Here is a 19,588-nt window from a genome sequence, read left to right on the forward strand (position 1 = left end):
CCTGTAATTTACCTGAGAAGACTCACCTTAGAGCCTGGTACTGGGGATCCACACGCCTGTGGAGGATCCTTACTCTTGGGCTTCAGAAGCATTTGCACAGCAGTGTAGAAACCAGAGATGAACCCAGACTGGGAAGCAGAGCCCCCATCTGCCATCACTTTGTCTAACCTACGTGCCTCTGCACCACCTACATGACTGCCATGTCTCAGGGCAGCCTGTCAAGCCATCCTCCACAAAGCATTCCTGCAGAGGCCTGTCACCACTCATGTTTTATTGAGAACAGTGGGCAGGTGGGGTTAGAAGGGGTCCTGGCTGTTGTGAAGAAGTAAGAACTCAATAGGCCAGACTGGCTCATATCCAGGAAAGGGCCCATGGGGTGGGCACCTCTCCTGGGAATCCCTCAGCAGTGGGATATGGCAGGCCCCTCAGGGAAGTTAGGCAGAAAAAATTGCAAGTGATGGGTTATAATTCCCATAGCATCCAGCCCAAGAGTGATGGGTAGTGCTCATCTGGGGGAACACAGTCAGGGCTAATCTCCCAGTGTCTAGCTCGGCCCCTCTAGGTTTCTGGAAGACTTCAATATTCCTCTGCGGAGACCCTAAAGATGAAGACTGAGGCCAGGAAAGCCCCTCGCCAACCAAAGTTAAACTGGTCCCAGGTAAGACTCTAGAGCATCCTAAATTAAGGATGTACAGACCTGCTTAGCCATGCTGCTAGAACCCTCAATGGAAGAGGGTGTGGGAAGGGGTGACAATCCCCCACATGCCCTTTCTGAGGGAAGCAGAGGCCTCTTGCTTGGGTTAGCTGTTGTGCCAGACCTGAAAGGCAAGGCGCACGATACAGAGAGTCTGGAGTCTGGGAAGGGGCTCATCTCCACTCCCCAGATGTCCAAATGCTGGGAGTGCAGTGGTGGGCAGAGGGAGGTCATCCTCCTGGCTCGGTGCTCCCCAGCACACAGCCTTAGGGAAGGTGCTCCGGAGGCCCAGCTCCTCCTTCTGCCTCTCCCAGCTGTACTGGTGGTCAGGCAGCTGCCTTCTCAGCTACAACGGTGGGAGGTGGGGAAGAAGGCTCATTCCCTCTCCCTCCTGTGAAATTAGGCTGTTCTCAGATGGCCACTTTGTTACCCCCTCCACAGCAAGTTGAGAGGGGTGAAGCCTCAGGTGGATGGGGAAGTGTGGCCACAGGGCCAAGGGGAGGAAACACTGCTCGGCCCTGACCTTGTTCCAGCTGCTCACACCCTGGAGTGGAGTACCTCGGAGGGAGGCCGGTTCTGAGAGGCTCAGTGACGGCTCAGAGCCTGAGCCACTCAGCAGCAGTGTCCAGGGCTTGGAGTCCAGCCTCTGTCCTAACACCCTGGCAGGATCAGAGCTGGCATAATGGGGGGAAAGCAAGCAACAGGATTGGGGAGTTCCTTCCAAGCCTCTTCTCTGGAGGAAGGACCCCCTTCCTGGCAGGGCCTGGGGTAAGTCCCCTTCCAGCAGGGTGACATCACACATCAGTCATCTCATCACCCAGCTCTGCATCTTCTGGCTCTCCTTCCTCCTCCTCTTCATCCTCCTCCTCCTCTGAGGTCACATTGGGTTCATCAGCCTCTGCCAGGCATTTGGGGCAGGAACAGACAAACAGATAGTTCTCCCTGCAGGGATTGGGGGGATGGTGGTGAGGGTGAAAAGTCAGCCAGCCACCGGATGAAGGACCCAAGCCCAGTTCCCACCACATCCCCTGCTGGCACCTGAGGATCTTGTGGCGGCTGTGACGGCTGCGCTCCCGCTGACAGCAGTCTAAGTAGCTGATACAGATTTCCTGGAGGGCAGAAAATAGGTGGGGTCTGAGCCTGCCTCTCTATCAGGTGGGATAAGAGCCTCCTCAGCTCTATCCTATCTCCAACCACTGCCCCACACTCAGAAGCCAGGCCCACACTGCCTTTAAGGGAAGGGGTGGCTGCCCTGATTCAGTCCTTGGAAAGGCCTAGAGGCAGGCAGATCAAGAGGCTTTAACAACCTGTGTCTGAGACGGAGGGGACTGCGATTGGCCTCAGGCCATGGTAAAGGCAGTCAACAGCCAAGGTCTGTGGCTGGAGTCAGAGGTTATCTTGGTGCAATGCTACTTGCCTGGAAGAAGATTCACCCAGGCGTGGTATGCTAGCATGCAGGCCCCCAAACCCGCACTAGTACCCCAGAGCCCCTGCCACAAAGAGCCATCTCTTGCTTTCTTAGAAGCTGCAGATTTGGTGATAAAAAGGTGCTGGGTACACAACTGTCTGTCAAACACTGCTCCGAGGCTTTCTGGAGTTGTTTTTTTTTTAAAAAAGTGGGGTGGAGTTAGGGCAAAAAGACTCATGCCCTGGGGCATGTCCAGATTTAAACCAACAACCGGAACTTGGGGCTCTAGACACTGCTGCTCCCAATCCCTGGAGAGAACTTGCAAGGCCCACTGCCCACCCTCTCTGCCCTCCACAGCTCCTAAGCCCCTCACCTCTCCTGGCTTAATATCCTCCAAGGCGGTGACATGCAAAAGGAAGTTGTTTTCTGGGAAGGAGGTCTCTGCATTGGGGACACAGCTGTGGTTGCCTGGGTCATGAGAGGCAGGTAGTAAGAGTTGTTGACTAATAAAAATAACAGCCTCAATTCTGCAGAGCACTGGGTCCCATCCTTCCTTGTTCTGATTCCTGCTAGGACTGCACAGGTCCTGGAAATTTCCCAACTCCCTGTCCAGTGCTCTTTCCTGAAGACGATGGAGCACAGGCACAAATGCACTCCCACATCATTCCCCTCTGCCACCTGCCATGACCACCCTGCTGTCCTCCTCACTGGCCAGCTGGATTCTGTTGTGTTACCAGTGTCTGGGAAAGGGAGGGGAGCTGTGAAGGGATGCCTGTGCCAGACCACAGAACTCAGTCCTGTCTGCTACTGGTAACAGACAGTGTGGTAACAGCTGACCCAGGCCCCCCTGAAAATGTAGTTTGGGAGGGCAGAGTAGTCCCAGAGCCTGGGAGGAGGGGTTGGCAGGGAGGAAACCAGAGGGCAGGAGGCTGAGATCCAGAAAAGACAAGAGTCTGAGTTGGCTCTGCCCCTCCCAACCCGGTGCTGATAAGAGTCACCTTTTAGCCTAAGCATCCTCCTCCCAGGATCCTGACAGCCTCCCAGACCCTCACAACACTCCCCACCAAATCTCACAGGGCAGTGGTGGTGCAGGGCCCATGCTTCCCTTTGCAAGAATAAGAGCTCTGTGCCCTGCCTCAGCACAGGGCCTGGCCCACTGGAAGGTTTTATATATAAACATATATTAAGGCACAAGCAATCCAATGAATGAGTGAATGAAAAAATGATGAAACAGAAAGGCCCAAGAGAATGTCCAAGGAAGCTCAGACTTAACCCCATTGCCAGACCAACTCCACTAGCCTAAGAAGGGTTCCATCAAGAAAGATGAACTGTGGCTGTGAGGCCACCCCTCCTCAATGTCGGGACTCACAGCAGCTCTGAAGCACAAAGAGGCCAGATCCTTCACAGTTAAGAAACTCGCCAGTTGCTGTAAGACAGTAATATGCAGGTTTTATTCTAGAATTATCCATTTTACAGGTGGGAAAAGGAAACTAGACTTGTAAGGACAGGCACTGGCTCCACTGTCTTGCCACCCAATCATTACCATTTTACTCCATCAGCTTCTCTGAGGCACGGCCTTGCTTGTCTGTAAACATTATCACCTTTTTGGCCAGCACTCTCCCACCCTCAGCATCGAGCCTCTGCATGGATCTTAGGACCAATGCCCATCTGTGTACCCTGTGGACAGATTTGAAGCTTCCCACTGGCACACAATGAGTACCTTCCCCAACCATAAACTCAAGAGGTCCCTGGGGGAAGGCTGTGTGTCCGCCATCTGACTGAGGGGCATCTCCAAGGTTGGGTGAGGCCAAGGCTCCATCTCACCAACCTGCCTCGATGTCCTTGTACAGCTGGTCAATGAAGGCATCTAGCTGCTCGCGGTCCTGAGGCTTCAGCTCCAGAGCGTCACAGGCATGGACCCACTGGCTCAGCGAGCTGGGGGTCCCAGGCAGCCATGGTTGGAAGAGGGGGAGGCCCAGCTCACAGGGCTCTCCACCTCCAGGCAAGTTAAGCCCATTTCTTTCTCCAGGATTGGGGCCCCATTTTCCCCAAGAAACCAAGGCTCCCAAGATCAATCTCACCTCACCTGCCTCTGTCTTTCTGATCCTCATCACTGAGTCTAGTCCAGCACTCTAGCCACAGAGCCACACACCCTACCCCACCCTAATCTTGAAAGGAGTTGTGGCTACCTTCCTCAGCCAGTCTCCCACCCAAGCCCTATGGGACAAGTCCGAGAGCTCCAGAATATTCTCTCCTAACCTGGTCCCAATTCCTTGGCCATTGGTCCCAACAAGAGCAAAGAGAGACCGGAATCCATCTGGCGTGAACCACTGTGGGAGAGAAAAAGAGATGAACCTTCAGGTTATGGCCATTTGTTTTTCTCCTCACAACTGTTCAGGAAGTCTCCCATGAGTCAGTTCCATCCCAGCTCCAGAAGACCAAGTCGGCCTGGCTTAGCTGTCCCAGTAGGAGATGCCGACCCAGCTGTTCCTGGAGAGCTGCAGTGACTGTGAGCCGTTGGTCCCACCTCCCCCCCACTCACCTGGCTGAGTGCTTCCTCATAAAGGGCCTCTGTGAAGAGTCTCCGTAGAAGTTCCAGCTGGCCCTGGATTAGGGGAAGCAGGGAGAGACTTGCATCCCTGGAGATTAGCACTCAGGCAGGGCCCGGAAGACCAGGTGAGGAACGGGAAGAGGGCCAGCCCTGTAGCATGAGCTTTCCCTGGGGGCAAAGCCAGGCCACAAAGTCCTCATTTCCAAAAAGCCATGCAGTCCCCTGGCCTGTTCCAACCCAGGGTGACAAACCCCAAATACCTCCCTATTTTACAGTACTTGTTCCAGTAGGGCCAAGGCACCTGCCTTAGAATGCCTATCCTTACCACCGCCCTCCAGGCTTCCCAACCTGGCCTCCAGACTGGCTTGATTCTCCCCCTCCTTTCCTCAGAATTCAATGTAGGAACCCATTCCAGATGCCCTTTCACACACCTGCCTCCACCTTCAGGCAGCTCCTGCATGGAAGTCTGCTGTCCTCAGTGAGAATGTGTAACTTTTGATCGGCAGTGGGCACTCACTACCTTGGCAGCTAAAATTCTCCCGTTTCACACCACTCCCTGACCCTGTGGACCCCAGCCCTCCTTTTTCAGGTGTACCTGATCTGCCCACTGCTCTCCTTTCACAGGTTCTGCCTTCCACCATCAAAGCACTCAACCCCTCCTTCCTCTGTCACATCATGCCACTTTCTGACTTTAGGTCCATGTTAGGTCATGAAGTTAAGCAGTGGCAGGAATTTAAGTCCTCTGAATAGATTTTGGCCCCAGACTCTAACCCCTGCCTTTGGCTGGGAAGGGATCAGATGTGGAGCTCCCCACAGAAAGTCACAGAATATCCCAGGCTACTGGGGGTGGGAGATCATGAGAGAAGACTAACCTTGAATTTGTCCCCAAGGAGTTTGTGGACAATTTCATCCTCCTCATTGGCTGTTTTATTACAGAACTGGGAGAAGAGCCTGATCCAACGATCCTTATCCTTAGCCTGCAGTGAACAGATGTACTTCAGGGTCATGTTCACACATGCCTGTGCATGCACATGCCTCCTTTCTGCCACCCTTACCCAAGAGGTAGCCTATGATCCTAAAGCCCCTGCCATCAGGGAAACACCATTACACGTGAGTGACTAGGAGACCCTTCCTGCCTCTGTCTAGGGACTTCCTCCCCATCCCACCCACACACAATCATCTCTTCAAATGGGGACAAGCCAGCCAATTCAATAACACTTGGTAAAATAAAGAGATTGAGGCTGAAAGGCAACAATATTAAAAGAAGCAGTTAAAGTGGCTTCTCTTGCTTTATGTAAGAGATACAATCCTGAAAAGTGGTGCTTATAAATCAAACGCATGAATTGCTACTGCACAAGTTCTCTCATAGATCAAAGACTACAGGCAACGTGAACCCCACTCCCCCTGCCAGATTTATGGTTAGCTACTCCTAAGGTTTACATAGCAGGCAGCTCTCATTTGGGGAGCCCAGGAGGAAATCTGCATCCAAGCCAGGGTCTTGAGGTGAGGAGGAGAATGAAGTCAAGGGTTGAATGAGGCCAGAATAAGCTTCCCTGGGAGGGTCAGGTGGGCTCACCTGCTTCACTGTGGCCACCATCCGGGCCATCAACATGATGCTTGCAGTCTCAGGGGGATAGTGAACACTCCTGCAGGGAAAGAAAAAGATTTGGCCTAGAAATTCCCTTTCCAGTAGCTGAATTTCTGAGAAGCCCAGTCCGACTGCTAGAGAATCCTTCATACTGATACCATTTATAACCAAAGAGAGAAAGTAATCAGCATGGACTTGGGCAGGACTTTACCCACCGTGGGCTCAACGGGGCTCCTTCTATGAGTGTAAAATGCTAAGGTGGGGTGGGACTGGCAGCTCAGATTTAAGTCAGGAGGGGGCTGGGCAATGTGACCTCTGGTTAACCTTACGAATGAAAGAAAAACCTAAGGGATAGTAACTTAAGAAAGACGGCTGCCTCTGCCAAACCCAAGCAGGAAGGCAGAGAGGGAAGGAAAAAGGAACAAGAGATGAAATGCTACCTACCTCCATGCTTCCTGCAGCTTATTGAGAGGGTGCAGGGGGTCATCCTGGGAGGGACCTGGGCACAGGACCTGATGGTATTGCTCAGCAGCTGCCAGCCGGCATTCGGCACTGCAATACATCACCTGTTGGAGTCGGTGGAGGTCAGCACCCTAGTATCTGCCTACGAGTGAGGCACACATGTCCCCTGTGGTGATCACCTCCTCTAACTGCACTCCTTCTACACACTGCCCAAGGAATAGTTCAGTGGTACCATGAGATGAGAAAGCCTATAGTGCTCTGGGGACATGGGAGAAAGCTTATAAAACCATGGGAAGGAAAGATAGTTTTTCAGGAAGAGAGGAAAGAGCCCCTGCCAGGCCGCCAAGGCAAGTTCCCATCAAGCCTATTTTCTAGACAGTGGGACTGGAACAGTAACTCAGCCTTCTCAATGTCTTGCCCTACATCATGGTTCTCAAGGGCCATGACCAGGTCTGTCCTCACTCTGGTCTCCCTCAGCTCAGTCCTCCCCCACCAGCCCCCTTCTAAATGCACACAGTCCCCAGGGATGCTCACCTGGCAGTGGGGACAGTTCTGATGGAGGTCCTTGCGCACAGTGCACAATTCCGGGTGAGGCAGAACCTGGCCTGGTTTCCCGGTCAGCCTCTGGGCATTCTCCTCTGCCTTCTCCAGTGCCCGAAGGCAGTGGTCACAGGCTGAGGGAGAGAACCAAACATGGCAATATAAGTGTCTTGAGAGCAGAGGCCATGTCTGTCCTGTCCTCAGCAATATCCCCAGAGCTAAAATAGTGCCTGGCACATAGTAGGTGTTCAATAAACGTTTGAGAAGTGAGTGGATGATGGCTATGTTAAAGAATGGAAGAATGAATTTTGCAGCCATTACAAGATGTACTGGTCCTCTTCCCTCTCCGGAGTACCCACCCCTCTTGTCGGACTCTGCTTCTCAATGGAACTTAGTTTGAGGGGCTTCCCTTCACTCCCCTCCCCCAGACTGGACTTCCCCACAATCTGCAGCCAACTGACCCTCTGTTCAGTTTGTCTTCTTTAGCCTAAGAAGAGTGTGAAAAAAGCATGTGGTTGGCAAAGCTAAGGGCTTCCTACTTGCTTCTGACCCCTAATTCAGCCTTTCTGACCAAGGGACATGAGAGGCCTCTTCTTGGTGGAGGGCTGCACTTTGGCATAGCCTTTCAGCATGACTTCCAGTCCCTTAAACTCTGGCCAGACCGAGTTCCACCTGAGTGACATCCTCCCCAGGGAGCACTTGGGAAGAGCCTCTTGACTGCAGACTCACAGCCCCAAATTGCCAGAGACTAGACAGAGGTATGGCTCTCTGGCACAGTTCTCCAAGGGAAGACAGCCTTTCCTCCCAACAGCTGGAGTCCCAGAGACACCAGCCAGTAGGGATGTGCATTGTAGCTCTCTTCCTTGCACAAAGGCACCTGGGCCCAGCAGCCAGAAGTGAGCAAAATGTGCTCACCTCGATAGCGATAAAGTGCATTCCAGAGAAACTGTGCAGCCACCAGGGGCTGTTCTACGAAGACGGTCTCTCCCTTCCGGATTAGCTGTGTGGCGAACAGCCCCTTTCCCTAAAAGGGCAGAGAAGAAATAGGGTGGTCTTAAGAAGAAAAAGGAGACATAGCTCTACAGGCCCCTGAAGGGCCTCCCAGCCTCACCCCCACAAGCCTCCTTTTCAGCAGAGGCCTTTGCCTCAGGAGGGTTCATGGTCAGTGTCCTCCATAACTGCCTCCTCTGGAAATGTGGTTCTGACCTACTTTCCGCTGCACCTCTTTCAGCCTGTTCAGAGCAGAGGGCCTGGGATGGGGAGGGGGCCACCACATCAGCCATCCCACTGTACTCAGGGGAGAAGAAATCTTAGAAAGGATAGAGCAGGACCCAGGCTCATAACAGGCTGCAGGTCCTGCACCAGGAGCTGGTAACAACAGGGAAGCCTTCTCTGAGTTACCTATGTGCCCCTTCAGGATCTTGGCAGTGACGCTGCTCAGGATTGCAGAGAAATCCAACACCACAAGAGAGGGAGGCCAAGTTTGCGGGAGAAAGTGCCCTATTTCCCTGGTCAGCTCAGTAGTCACTGTACCTAGTACTCAACACATTCTGAATTGTCACATGAAAAGAATGACTAAACCTAGCACCTCAAAGCTGTAAACCTTTGAGCCAATTGCTTCACTTCTTTGCATCTGTTTCCAATATGAAAATATTATGGTAATACCTACCAGGTAGTTTCCAGGATGCAAGCATATAGCACAGATGAATGTACCTCATGGGCACTAGCTCCTTACTATTCAAAGTCAGGTGATGGGCTGGCAGCATGGGCATCACCTGGGAGACTATTAGAAATGCAAACTCTTAGGCCCCACCCCAGACCTGCTGAATCAGAATCTGCATTTTAACAAGATGCCCAGAGGAACATTAAAGTTTGAGAAACACTGGTCTAAAGCACTGTATACATCATGTAAGGGATGGAGGATGAGAAAACAGTTGTTGAATTTCCATCTGTCAAATGTGCAAAGGGCTCAGGAGACAGCTTCAAACCTATGGAGTTACTGACCCTGCCAGGCACTTACATCCACTGTCTGCATAAAAGGAGTCATGCCTCTGCCAACACTGAACTGTCACAAAAAGGGAAGGAAAAAAAAAGATTGCCCCAGCAGTGAAATGTCTTGTCACGTGGCCTCCCAGGTAGCTCTCTGGTTCCTTCTAGCATCGATACTCTGGCTAGACAGGGGCACCTCCCAAAGTCGGAGCAGCAGATGTGTAGACCAGGACAGGCCCTAAGCAACCCATGAGCCACAAAGCTCAATCCTCTGGGAGCTCTAACAGCAGAGAGGAACAGCTGGAACAAAACCACGGGGTGACACCGTGGATGCACCCAAGGTGTCTTCCTGAAAGCCCCTCCTTCATGCCTCGTAGCCCCTGAAACCCAATCTAGCAAAATGAAAACCTGGCCTTCCTCTATGGGATAAAAAGATATCAACATGCACCCTCATTCTCTCTAAATCTGCAATCCCAGTATTGAGTAAATATACATCTTTTTCCCTCTTTTTGAAGTACCCAACTGCAGAAACAGTAGCTGTTCTAGTAGCCAAAACAAAGGCCGTTCTCTATGAAAACACTCATCCCCAAAACTTATGACAGTATTTCAAGAAAAACAGCTCTAATTCACGTTTCAAGAAGCTTGGGGAGAACTGAACCTGAATGGAAGAGCACAAACTATGCAAAGGTATTTCTGACTTGAAAAACGTTTTTGAAACAGACTATACAAAACACTAAGACTATGTAGGAAATTTAAACATCTTTATTAAATGGATCGTTTTCCAGAAAAATACAAATTACCAAAACTGAATCTAACAGGAATAAAGTCTAGACAGACTAATCTCTGCTGATACCTGCCTGATCTGCAACAGTATGGCATGCTGGCTGGTATCCACCATCTTTGGTCAGGTTTCTCTTCTGATTGGTCATGTCCCTGGTATAATAGTTGGTACCCCACACAAGGCCCCTACTGTTTTTGAGCCAGTTTTCTCAAACCAAATAAATTATCCTTATGTTATTTAAACTATCCAGTAACAGAGAAAAAAATGGAAAGCTGCTCTATTTTACCAAAAATAAACATAAGCTAGCACAAAGAAAAAAACATCACAAATCAATTTCACTTGATGAATACAGATGCAAAAGGCCCGGAATAATCCATCTTGTCACCACGCCTGGGTGAGTATGTGATTTTCTCCAGCAGCAGATCAGTTGTAGGTATGGAAGGGGCAGCCAGCTCATTCTTTCAGAGCTGAGGTTTTGCTAGAAGGCTGGGACGGGACAACTGGGCAAGGAGAGTGGCTGAGGTAATGAAATGAGAGGCAGGAAGTGAAAAAAGTAAGGGGCTGAGAGAGAGGGGGCTAAGAGAAGGTAAAGGTGAGTATCTCTGCAGGCTAGGAATGATGAAACTGAGACACCATCAAACTGTGGGTCAATCAAGAACACTAGTGGCCCTGGGACAGAGATGGAGATGTGAGTATCTGAGGAGGCCACAAATGTAGAGGAGCTGATTTACCAAAGAAAGTGAGCAATGCTCCAGATGCCCCTGAAATGGAAAAAGGGTAATGGAAAGTGGGATGGGGACCTAGATCAATACGAAGATGCTGAGAAGAGGACACAGATGAGTATGACATCCTGGGTAAGGACTAACAGCCACTATACAGGTAAGTCATTCAACCTCACCAGTAAACAAAGAAATGTAAATGAAAACAAAGGGACACCATAGTGCACAGATCAACTGGCAAAGACAACTAGGGAAGAAAATAGTGCTGGAAAGAACAAAAAGACGTGTGCACAGAAATTAAGCTCCAAGACCTTTGACCTCAGGAACGAAAAAAGATACAACATAAGAGTTAAAAAATAAGTAGTTGGTGGAGTGAGCTGTGGTCCTCCCATGAAACAGACTATTACTCAGCTCTCAAAAACTAATATGTAGACATAGGTTATTGACGTTGAAGGATTTGCTGCATCCAAAAGCAGTTTCTAAAAACGTGATTTTTAGTATACACATATTCAGACAAGTATAGGATTAGGAGTGATTTTCACCTTCTCTTTCCCTACATGCATTTGCAATTTTTTTCTACAATGAACTTTAAAAACACAAAAACGACAAAATAATGCCACTCTCCTGTTTAAACCCTTCAAATGCTCCCGCGGGCGTCGGGTTCTGGTCCAAATACCTAAGCACTCCAAGGCCCTTTATGAAATATACTGGACTCTATCCTCACTCACACCCCCAAATCTCACTCAGAGTTCCCTGAAGACCCACGTTTTTTTTGTACCTCAGTTCTCTCTGCTCAGAGATTCCCCTCCACCGTCCCTGGGGCCCAGGAGCAATGTCCCCCAGTCCGGCCCAAAAGGCCCGGCGCCCACAAGGCCCTGCTGGAGCGACAGTAGCTGGGCCGCTCGCTGGTGGTACGCTGCGCTCGCGGGGAGGGGGCGCTCACGGAGACTTCGGAGGCCCCGGTCCACCGCGTGACCGCCCCGGAATTCTGCGCGCGGGGACAGGGAACCCCCAGGCCGCGAGCAGGGTCCGGGCGGCAGCATCCGAGCAGCAGAGGAGCCTGTAGGCTCTATGGCTGGGGTCCTGTGGGGTTGTTTCCAAGGCTGGACGGGGTGGGGGACTCCCGGCGGGTCCGCCCAGGCCTCACCTTAGCACTGCTCACGTAACGGACTTCCACGGCGACCCGGGCCGGGCCCGCCACGCCCACGCAAAAGCCAAACACGTCGCAGATGGAGGCCGCCATCTTGGGCGCGCCTCCGCCTTCTGACCCTTGACCTCGCCTCGACCCGGGAGGCCCACCCCTTCCCGGCTCCGCCCCGACGTACGTGTACAAGCCTGCGAGGGTTTGCGCGCTGGCGAGACCGAGATTGGTTCCCTTTTACCTGCGGGGTTAGGTCGGTTGGTCGCTAAGCGTGCCTTTGTGTTTTCACATCTGTGTAGTTTTGTGTCTGTCTTCGTGGCCAGTATGTTAACCTCTGTATCAGAGGCTGTGTGCGTGTAGTTTTGATGTGTTACCTGTCCGAGTTCATGGTTGTGTCGTTTCTGCCCACCCAGTGGGCCGTCTTGCGTCAAGTACTCTTTGGACCCAGCCGAGCGGTGGGATAGTAGCGGGCCGACTAACTACCATCTTTTTTGACTCTCAACCTGAGAGGAAAGACTAGCTTCTCTTTCCAATTAGCCTACAGAGCCCTGCGCATGACTTCTCTTTAACGTGGGCTTTCTGGCAGCGGGGCAGACGGCCCTACAAAAGCTCAAGCTGGACTTCGCCTCTCTCAGATTCTTAAGGGGCATAGAGACCTTGCAGCCTGGGAGTGGTGGAGGGGGAGTCTATAGTGGACCTCAGGTATGAAGACCCCTGAAATTGTATGCAGTAGTGAGTGCATACACACATTTTTCTGACAGCAGGAGAGAGACCTGCTTTCTTAATTCAGAAACCCCCAAAAGCTGCAAACCACTGATGTATAGCATCTGTTCCCACAGCCAATCTGGCCACCGTGCCTTGTTTCCTTGTCCCCTAATTGATTTTTTGAAAAGAGATCTGTGTCTGCTTCTGCTGTAGTCTCATTATAATGACATTTGGGGATTGGGTAGAGCCTCATAACTGCTGAATAGGTAACTGTTGGTTAAAAATAATAATAATAAAGTAAGCCATCTGAAGAGGTAGGTAGATGTATCTGGGTTCTTCTGATTGAGTTGACTTTGGGGCCAGCATGAGGAAGGATTTCTCTGAAGACAGGAATAGAGAAGGGTTCTTGAAGTTGGACCCTGGCCTCCTTCAAGCCTGTGGCCTGGTGTCAGGGAGAGTGGTCCGCTGCCTTAGGGACAGGTGGTTTTCCAAGGCCACCTCTGCTCCCAGCCTTTCCTTTCTCCCTCAGAAAACTCTATACAGAGCAGTAGGGGCCGTGCCTTCTTTTACCACCAGGTGGCAGGGCAGTCCTCCTTCCTGGCTCACCTGAGCACCCGGAGCCACGCTAGATTGTAAATCAATATTCTCAATAGAGGCCTGCCCAGGAAGGCCAAGTACTAGAGAAATCATCTCTAGAAATGCTGGTGGCAGGCTTCACAAGGGTTGGCTATCTGTTAGGCTTAAGGGAAACTGCGCATATCCCTAAGAAGTAAAAGGAACCATGAGACAGTTATGAACTGACTCATGAAAATACAGAAGAATTTCTGACAAAATGCCTGCCTTGGCAAAGGCAGAGTCAAATTTCTCTATTCTATATAGAGATGGAGAAGGGGTCAAGGTGGATAGCTAGAGGGAAAAAGACGGTGATCAAGGTAGCATGTCTGCTCCAAGGAGGCAGCTGTGCCTCAGCAACTTGTGAAAGTGGTTAACAGTTCAGACAAAGCAAAACTTTGGAAAACTCTGAGGGAAAGTGGGCTAAATAGTTTACCTTTCCCTTCTCTTTGCTTTCAATTCTACCATCTCTGGCAGGGAAGGGTCTTCTAGGCCCAGACACTGATTCAAGGAGGCCCTTCATAGCCAGGCCAGGGAAAGATTAATCCTTAGAGAAGCCAGGGCTGGTGCAAGCACAATGCCCCTAGGTAAAGGGGGCCTATGAGCCTTAACAGTTACCAAACATTTAGCACTGTGCCTGGCATACTGTAAGTGCTTTACAGACATCATCTCAGCCCTGGGAGGTTTAAGTTACCAACACACCTATTATATAGATCAAGAAAAAAGGCTCAGAAGTTCAGTAACTTGGCCAAGCACATAGCTGAAGGCCAAAATCTGTGCCCCTGACCATTATTATTCCAATTTTCCAGGACCAATATAGATAAAGGAGGCCACTGATTGATAGTACAGATTCTCCTGGTGCCCTTTGACCCTAATGAGACTCTTCATTAAAATATGGGCCAGGAGAGTCCACTGGGTGTCACAGAAAAAACAGCCCAGAGAGCCTGGGTTGAACCTTTGTCCCAGTCCTCAGCTGTCCACTCCTGAATCAGCATCTTCTCTCTGGATGCTGGTATCAGAGCTGCTGGAGGGCTCGTCCAGAGATGCAGCCATAGCAGATGTGGCTGGAAGTTTCAACCTTTGCTGCTTCTGATACTTGACCCTGCGGTTTTGGAACCAGACCCTCACCTATAATTGGAGGCAGTGGGCAGAGATCAGAATTTGACCAACAGTTCCTGCTGCTTCCCCTCTTCCCACAGTGCCCACTCCTCTCTGCCCATAACTTATTCTTCCTTCTAAGGGAAATACCCCTTCCAAAACACCCTTCTGTATAATTTCAGTCACCATTCATTCACCCAACAAGTGTTGACTGCACTCCTATTATGTACTAGACACCATCCTAGGTGATCATGATACAGTTGTGAGCAACAGAGGTGTGGTCCCTATTCTCATGAAGCTCACAGTCTAATGGAGAGAGACAACAAACATGGAAATTAACAAATTAATCAACATGAATGGGGATATAAACAGAGGCTTGAGCCTCTCTGAGGAACCAGCACTTAAGCTGAAGCTCAGATGAGAAGCCAGCCTAATGGGGTCAGAGAAAAGAAGGCCTGGGCAGGGGCCAACCTATAGGAAGGCTCTAAGATAGAACTAAGCTTGGAGTGTTTGAGGACCAGAAAGGAGGAGAATGTGGCTGAACTACCTGAAAGTGAGATGGGGAAGCAAAGGAAGGGAAAGTGGGAGAGGCCAGCAGGGGCCAGATCACCCAGGAAAATAAAATGAAGACCATAGGTAAGGAATGTGAACTTTGAGACTTTCAAGTGGGATGTGACATCCTATTTGCATCTCAAGTGAATTGCACATCTGGCTGCTGAGTAAAGAATGGATGAAAGCAGATGCCAGGAGATAGCAGGGAAGCTATTGAAATTATCCAGTGAGAGCTGGGGCTGGTATGGATTGGGGCAATGGAGAGAAATGAAGTGATTCCAGCTGTTGTTTGGAGGTAGAGGTGACAAGGCTTGCTGATGTGGGAAAGGCGGCAGAATCTAGGATGACTTGGTATTCTGAGCAACTGGGTGGATGGTGGGGTCATAAATGGAGAAGGGGAGTAAAGAAAGGCAAGAATTGAAGTTTAGACTTGTTAAGTTTGAAATGCCTATCTACAAGACATCCCAGTGGAGACCTCAAGAAGGTAGTTAAGATGTGCAAGTCAGAAGAGAGAGGTGGGCTCAGATACAACTTTGGGAGTTGTTGGCTTATAGGTGGTATTTTAAACCATGGGAAGAAATGAGATCGGCAGGGGAGAAAAATTTGGGGTCATAAAGAGAAGGTTGCAAGCTATATACTTTATAAGGGCGACAGAGAAGAAGTGATCATAGAGCTGGGAGGAAAACTAAGAGAGTGTGGTGTCTGGAAGCCAAGGCAAGAGTATGTTTGTATGTTTCAACAGAAGGAGCAGTCAACTCTGCTGACTGGTGGAGTAAGATGAGGAAAGCATCTGCTGACTTTGGCAACACGGAGATTCTTAGAGACTTTGATGAGAAGTTTCCATGGAATGGCAGAAAGAATTCACACTGGAATGAGTTAAGGAGTAGATGGGAAGGGAGTACAGGGAGAGAATGAACATACCAAGTTGTTGAGAAGTTAGTTCATGAAAAGAGCAGAAGAATGGTGCAGTAGCTGGAGAGGGAAATGGTGGTCAAGGGAATGTTAATAATTTTTAAAAATATTTAGTCCCTTGAAAACCTACTTAATTTCACTGTCAGTTCCTTATTAACATTGCAAATGGAAAGTTCTGGATTAATATCTATGTTAACAATCATGTGCTGTTCCCATAATGTGATTTCAAATGGGACTATTTTTCTCATTCACGTAAGAAGTGTGCCAGTGAGGAGGGCCTGTTTCCCGCAGTGGCCTGGCGCAGAGGGTGAAGGCCTATGTGCCCCCCAGCCCCGACCCAGGGCCTCCTGGACACTAGTGTCAGCCCGCAGGTGCAGCCCCTGCTCCCACCTGGTTCTCTGTCAGGTTGAGCTGTGCTGCCAGCTGGGCTCTCTTTTTCCCCACTAGATTGTGCTGTTGTCCAAACGCTTTCTCCAACTCTTCTAGCTGCTCCAAATTAAACATAGTTCGAACCCTCTTTTGGGGTCTCTCAGTATCCTGAAGGTCCTTGGCTGGAGCCCAGTCCAGGGGACCCCAGAGGCCTGAGTGGTGAGCCAGCTCCACACCTAAGAGAAACCAACAGGAGGGGAGGTTAGTCAGCACCCACCTTCCCACCCGCCTTGGAGGAGAGTGGAGACAGGCGCAGCTCCACTGCCCTGCCATGCCTTGGCCAAATAACACAGCAAGATGGCAGGCTGGGAAGAGACTATGCAGAAATAATAGAAAACAAACATGAGAAAGAAGGGACAATTCTGTGAGGATCCACTGCCTGCACTTTTCTTCCAGCAGAGCCACTTAACCTCTGAGCCTAAAAGGAATTGCCAAACCTCTATCTCTCCTTGCTCTCTGTTCCTTTCCTTGCTACTTCAGGAACCCCATGAAAGCAGGAACCCCATGAAAGTCCCCCAGAGAAGGGACCCCCAAGGGTTTGCCCTCTTTGTTCATTCAACAAATACTTATTGAATGTTTACTATGCATTAGGCATGGTTCCAGGACAAAACAGTAATCCCTGTAAAACATTAAGAAAGGTAAATAAGTAAAATACTGAGCATGTGAGAAAGTGATGTGCACTAGTGAGAAGAACAGAGAAAGAGGATGAAAGTATGTGTGGGGGACAGTTTGTATCCTTAGGAAGGGAAGCCACCATATTGAGGTAACACTTGAACAGGGCCACTCTGTACATCTTGTGCCCTGCACACAGGTACTCAGCTGAGAAGGTAAGTGGAGTCTGAAATTTTGCCCACTTTCCAAAGGCCAATTCTTGCCCACATCAAGGTGCTGTGTCTCATGAAGGAAGGGGTGCCCTTTTCTAATGCGAAAAAAAAAAGTGCTATTCATTCCCTTGAGGTGTGGACCAATGGAGATGGAGGTTTGTCTATCAGGGGACAGTATCTGAGTCAGAACTTGAAAGGAATGAGGAAGTGACCCACTGGGCTGTCTGGGAGGGCACTGTTCTAGATGGAGGAATGGCAAGTGCAGTGCTAAGACTCCTTAGTTCCCACTAGCTTTGGGGAGGGGTGGCAGACAAAATGCCCCAGTGAAGGGAGAGAGGCCAGGACCCTGGCTGCCCAACCAATGGGCCCACCAGGCTTACCAGAAGCATAAGCTTAATAGCAAACTGAGAAAAATCAATGGGACCTGATTGTATACAACAATGAGACACTCCATAGCGTAAAGAAGCTCTGTGTGGGTTGATAATGAAAAATCTCCCAAGATATGGGCAAGTGAAAAGAGTAAGGTGTAGTGCAGTGTGTCTAGTGGGAGTGATGGAGTGTGAGGAGAAACGTAAATGTATATGTGCGTGTGTGTATATACATATGTACACACACGCACATGTACATATGTGGGTATTTAGATATTAAAGTTGCATAAAATACCTCTGAAAGAATAAAAAATGGTGTCATTGGCTACTTGTGGGTTGGGAGTAAGCAGGCAACTCGGGGACTGGACTGTTAAAGGAAACTATTTTCCATGAATCTTAGTAAACAGTTTGAACTGTGTGAATGTAATACATATGCAAAAACTAACCTGAAAATGAGACAACTATAATATTAAGTAGCAAACTGCAATTCAGACCTCAGTTGTGTAGGGAGGTGAGAAAAAGGTGGCTTGAAGTGATGGGAGTGGCTCCTGGATGGGTGTCATGAATATGGATGGAATTGGGAGCCCAGGGTTTCTCTCTAATGGGGAGAGGGTGGGGGAATGCCCAGCTGAAAGGGTCTGTGGAAACGCAGGCTGGAGGGAGTAGGAACCAGGTTAGACTGTATTACAACGATGTTGGTGTGGGTTGATAAGGCTTGCACTAACTTTGCTTCTGTTTCCCTCGTAGGAAGTGGGGAAACATGAACCAGACTGCCAACTGGCAAAAGCTTGTGTAAGTGGATGGTAATGCCGGAGGAGAAAGTTACCTCCACAGAACATCAACAGTACAATTCTCTTTGGGATTTAAGTGCCTGTGCTCCAGAGCCTGAAGGCATCCTTCTAAGAAGGCTTAAGCAAGCAGGCTCGGAGACATTAAGTGTGGAGCCTAAGCTCTCACAGACGTGAACAATGGGGGCGGTACTGGGGTCTACACATTCACCAGCTCCTATCCAAGCGGGTGTGGGAGGCAAGAAAGAGACTCTATAAACCCCTCATCAGGGGACGTGCAGGCCGAGAGCAGGGCTCCTCCTGAGCTGTCTCAGAGCTGGCCTTGTCAGTCTTCCGAGCCCCTGGCCCACCGGCATTCCTGCCCTCACACACATCTCCCCCAGCCTCATACTGGGGTGTGGCATACTGTCGCAGCTGGGCTCTCCGCCTCAATTTCAACGGCAAGGTCAAGGGTCATAGTTGTCCCCCCCACTCAAACTCAGGGGCTTCTCTAGACTGAGCACAGCCGCCCCGCCCATTTCCCGGGTCGCGGGCGCGAGGGCACCTCGTACCTGGGACGCCGAAGCCCTGGAGGCCGCAGAAGTGGGCCACGCGGAGCCCAGACACAGGGGGCCTCAGGTAGGCTGGCAGCCACGTCGCCGGGAGTGCCCAGGGCAGCACCGGGGCCGGAAACCGAGAGGGAGCGGTCCAGAGGCCCGGGGCGGCGCTGACGGAGACGGGCCCCGGGGAGGCGGCGGGCGCGCGGCGGGCGGGCCTGGCTAGGATGGCCTCGACGGAGAAGGAGGACTCGAGGCGTCCGGGAGCGCGGGGTGTGCCGGAGTCGGCGGAGCGGCGCGGGGACGCGGGCGCCGGAGAGCGGCCTGAGCTTGGGGGCTGGACCGAAGCGCCCGAGAGAGCGGGCGGCCGGCGGCCTCGCGGCCCCGGGCTGGGCATGAAGCGGCCCTTGCCCGGACGGGCTTAGAGAGGGGAGTCGGGGCCTCTGGAGCTGTGGTGGGGAACGCCAAAGGCGAATGAAATAGCCCACTGGAGGGATAGAGACTTTGTTGGCCCGTACCGGCCCCAGCTGTCGGCCAGTGCTCTTAAATTTGGCGGGGCGGGGCGGGGCAGGGGCCGGCCTTCTCCTCCTGCGGCCCGGGCGGGGCCTCCCGCGCGGCCGGGTCCCAGCCCTGCAAAGCGGGGGAGCACCGCGACGGCTAAGGCCGCGCCCAGCCCTGGGCTAGGAAAGGTGGGCACAGCGCCAGTGAGCGTTCTCGCTTCCTCCCTCCTTGCTCTTTAAAAGATGCCCACCTTGGCGCGCTCAGGGAAAGGACTCCGACCTCGCTGGGGCTCGTTGGTGAGCCTGGGCGAGCCACCCCTCTACTGGGCGCCGTCAGGCCTGGGAGTCCTTTGAAGCAGAAACCCCAGCCAGATAGATCCACCTATGACTG

At 51.2% G+C, this 19,588-nt stretch overlaps 2 protein-coding genes and 1 long non-coding RNA gene across 4 annotated transcripts; 1 reads left to right on the forward strand and 2 right to left on the reverse strand.

Annotated features, from left to right (window-relative positions):
• Positions 1 to 252: 252 nt before the first annotated feature.
• Positions 253 to 12,030, reverse strand: SMYD5 (SMYD family member 5). 2 transcript variants are annotated; one of them, XM_036930708.2, is made up of 13 exons: positions 11,880 to 12,030; positions 8,159 to 8,267; positions 7,238 to 7,377; positions 6,686 to 6,807; positions 6,230 to 6,299; positions 5,526 to 5,630; positions 4,645 to 4,707; positions 4,362 to 4,432; positions 3,931 to 4,037; positions 3,472 to 3,528; positions 2,476 to 2,570; positions 1,733 to 1,803; positions 253 to 1,636 (listed from the first exon to the last, which is right to left on the reverse strand). In XM_036930708.2, exons 1-13 carry the CDS (start codon positions 11,973 to 11,975, stop codon positions 1,489 to 1,491), a joined length of 1,254 nt encoding a protein of 417 aa, XP_036786603.1. In that variant the 5' UTR covers positions 11,976 to 12,030; the 3' UTR covers positions 253 to 1,488. The 2 variants fall into 2 exon arrangements, with proteins under 2 accessions (XP_036786603.1, XP_036786604.1); XM_036930709.2 differs by lacking the exon at positions 4,645 to 4,707.
• On the forward strand, positions 548 to 2,629 carry LOC130682572 (uncharacterized). The gene is made up of 2 exons (XR_008995802.1): positions 548 to 658; positions 2,460 to 2,629. It is a non-coding gene; the product is annotated as an uncharacterized LOC130682572 (long non-coding RNA).
• Positions 12,031 to 14,011: 1,981 nt separating the features above from the next.
• NOTO (notochord homeobox) lies at positions 14,012 to 19,251 on the reverse strand. The gene is made up of 3 exons (XM_036930699.2): positions 18,713 to 19,251; positions 16,143 to 16,357; positions 14,012 to 14,318 (listed from the first exon to the last, which is right to left on the reverse strand). The coding sequence occupies exons 1-3, from the start codon at positions 19,092 to 19,094 to the stop codon at positions 14,160 to 14,162; spliced, it is 756 nt and encodes a 251-aa protein (XP_036786594.1). The 5' UTR covers positions 19,095 to 19,251; the 3' UTR covers positions 14,012 to 14,159.
• Between the last annotated feature and the right edge of the window lie 337 nt (positions 19,252 to 19,588).

Source organism: Manis pentadactyla, chromosome 2, assembly GCF_030020395.1.
Source record: "Manis pentadactyla isolate mManPen7 chromosome 2, mManPen7.hap1, whole genome shotgun sequence".
NCBI lineage: Eukaryota > Metazoa > Chordata > Mammalia > Pholidota > Manidae > Manis > Manis pentadactyla.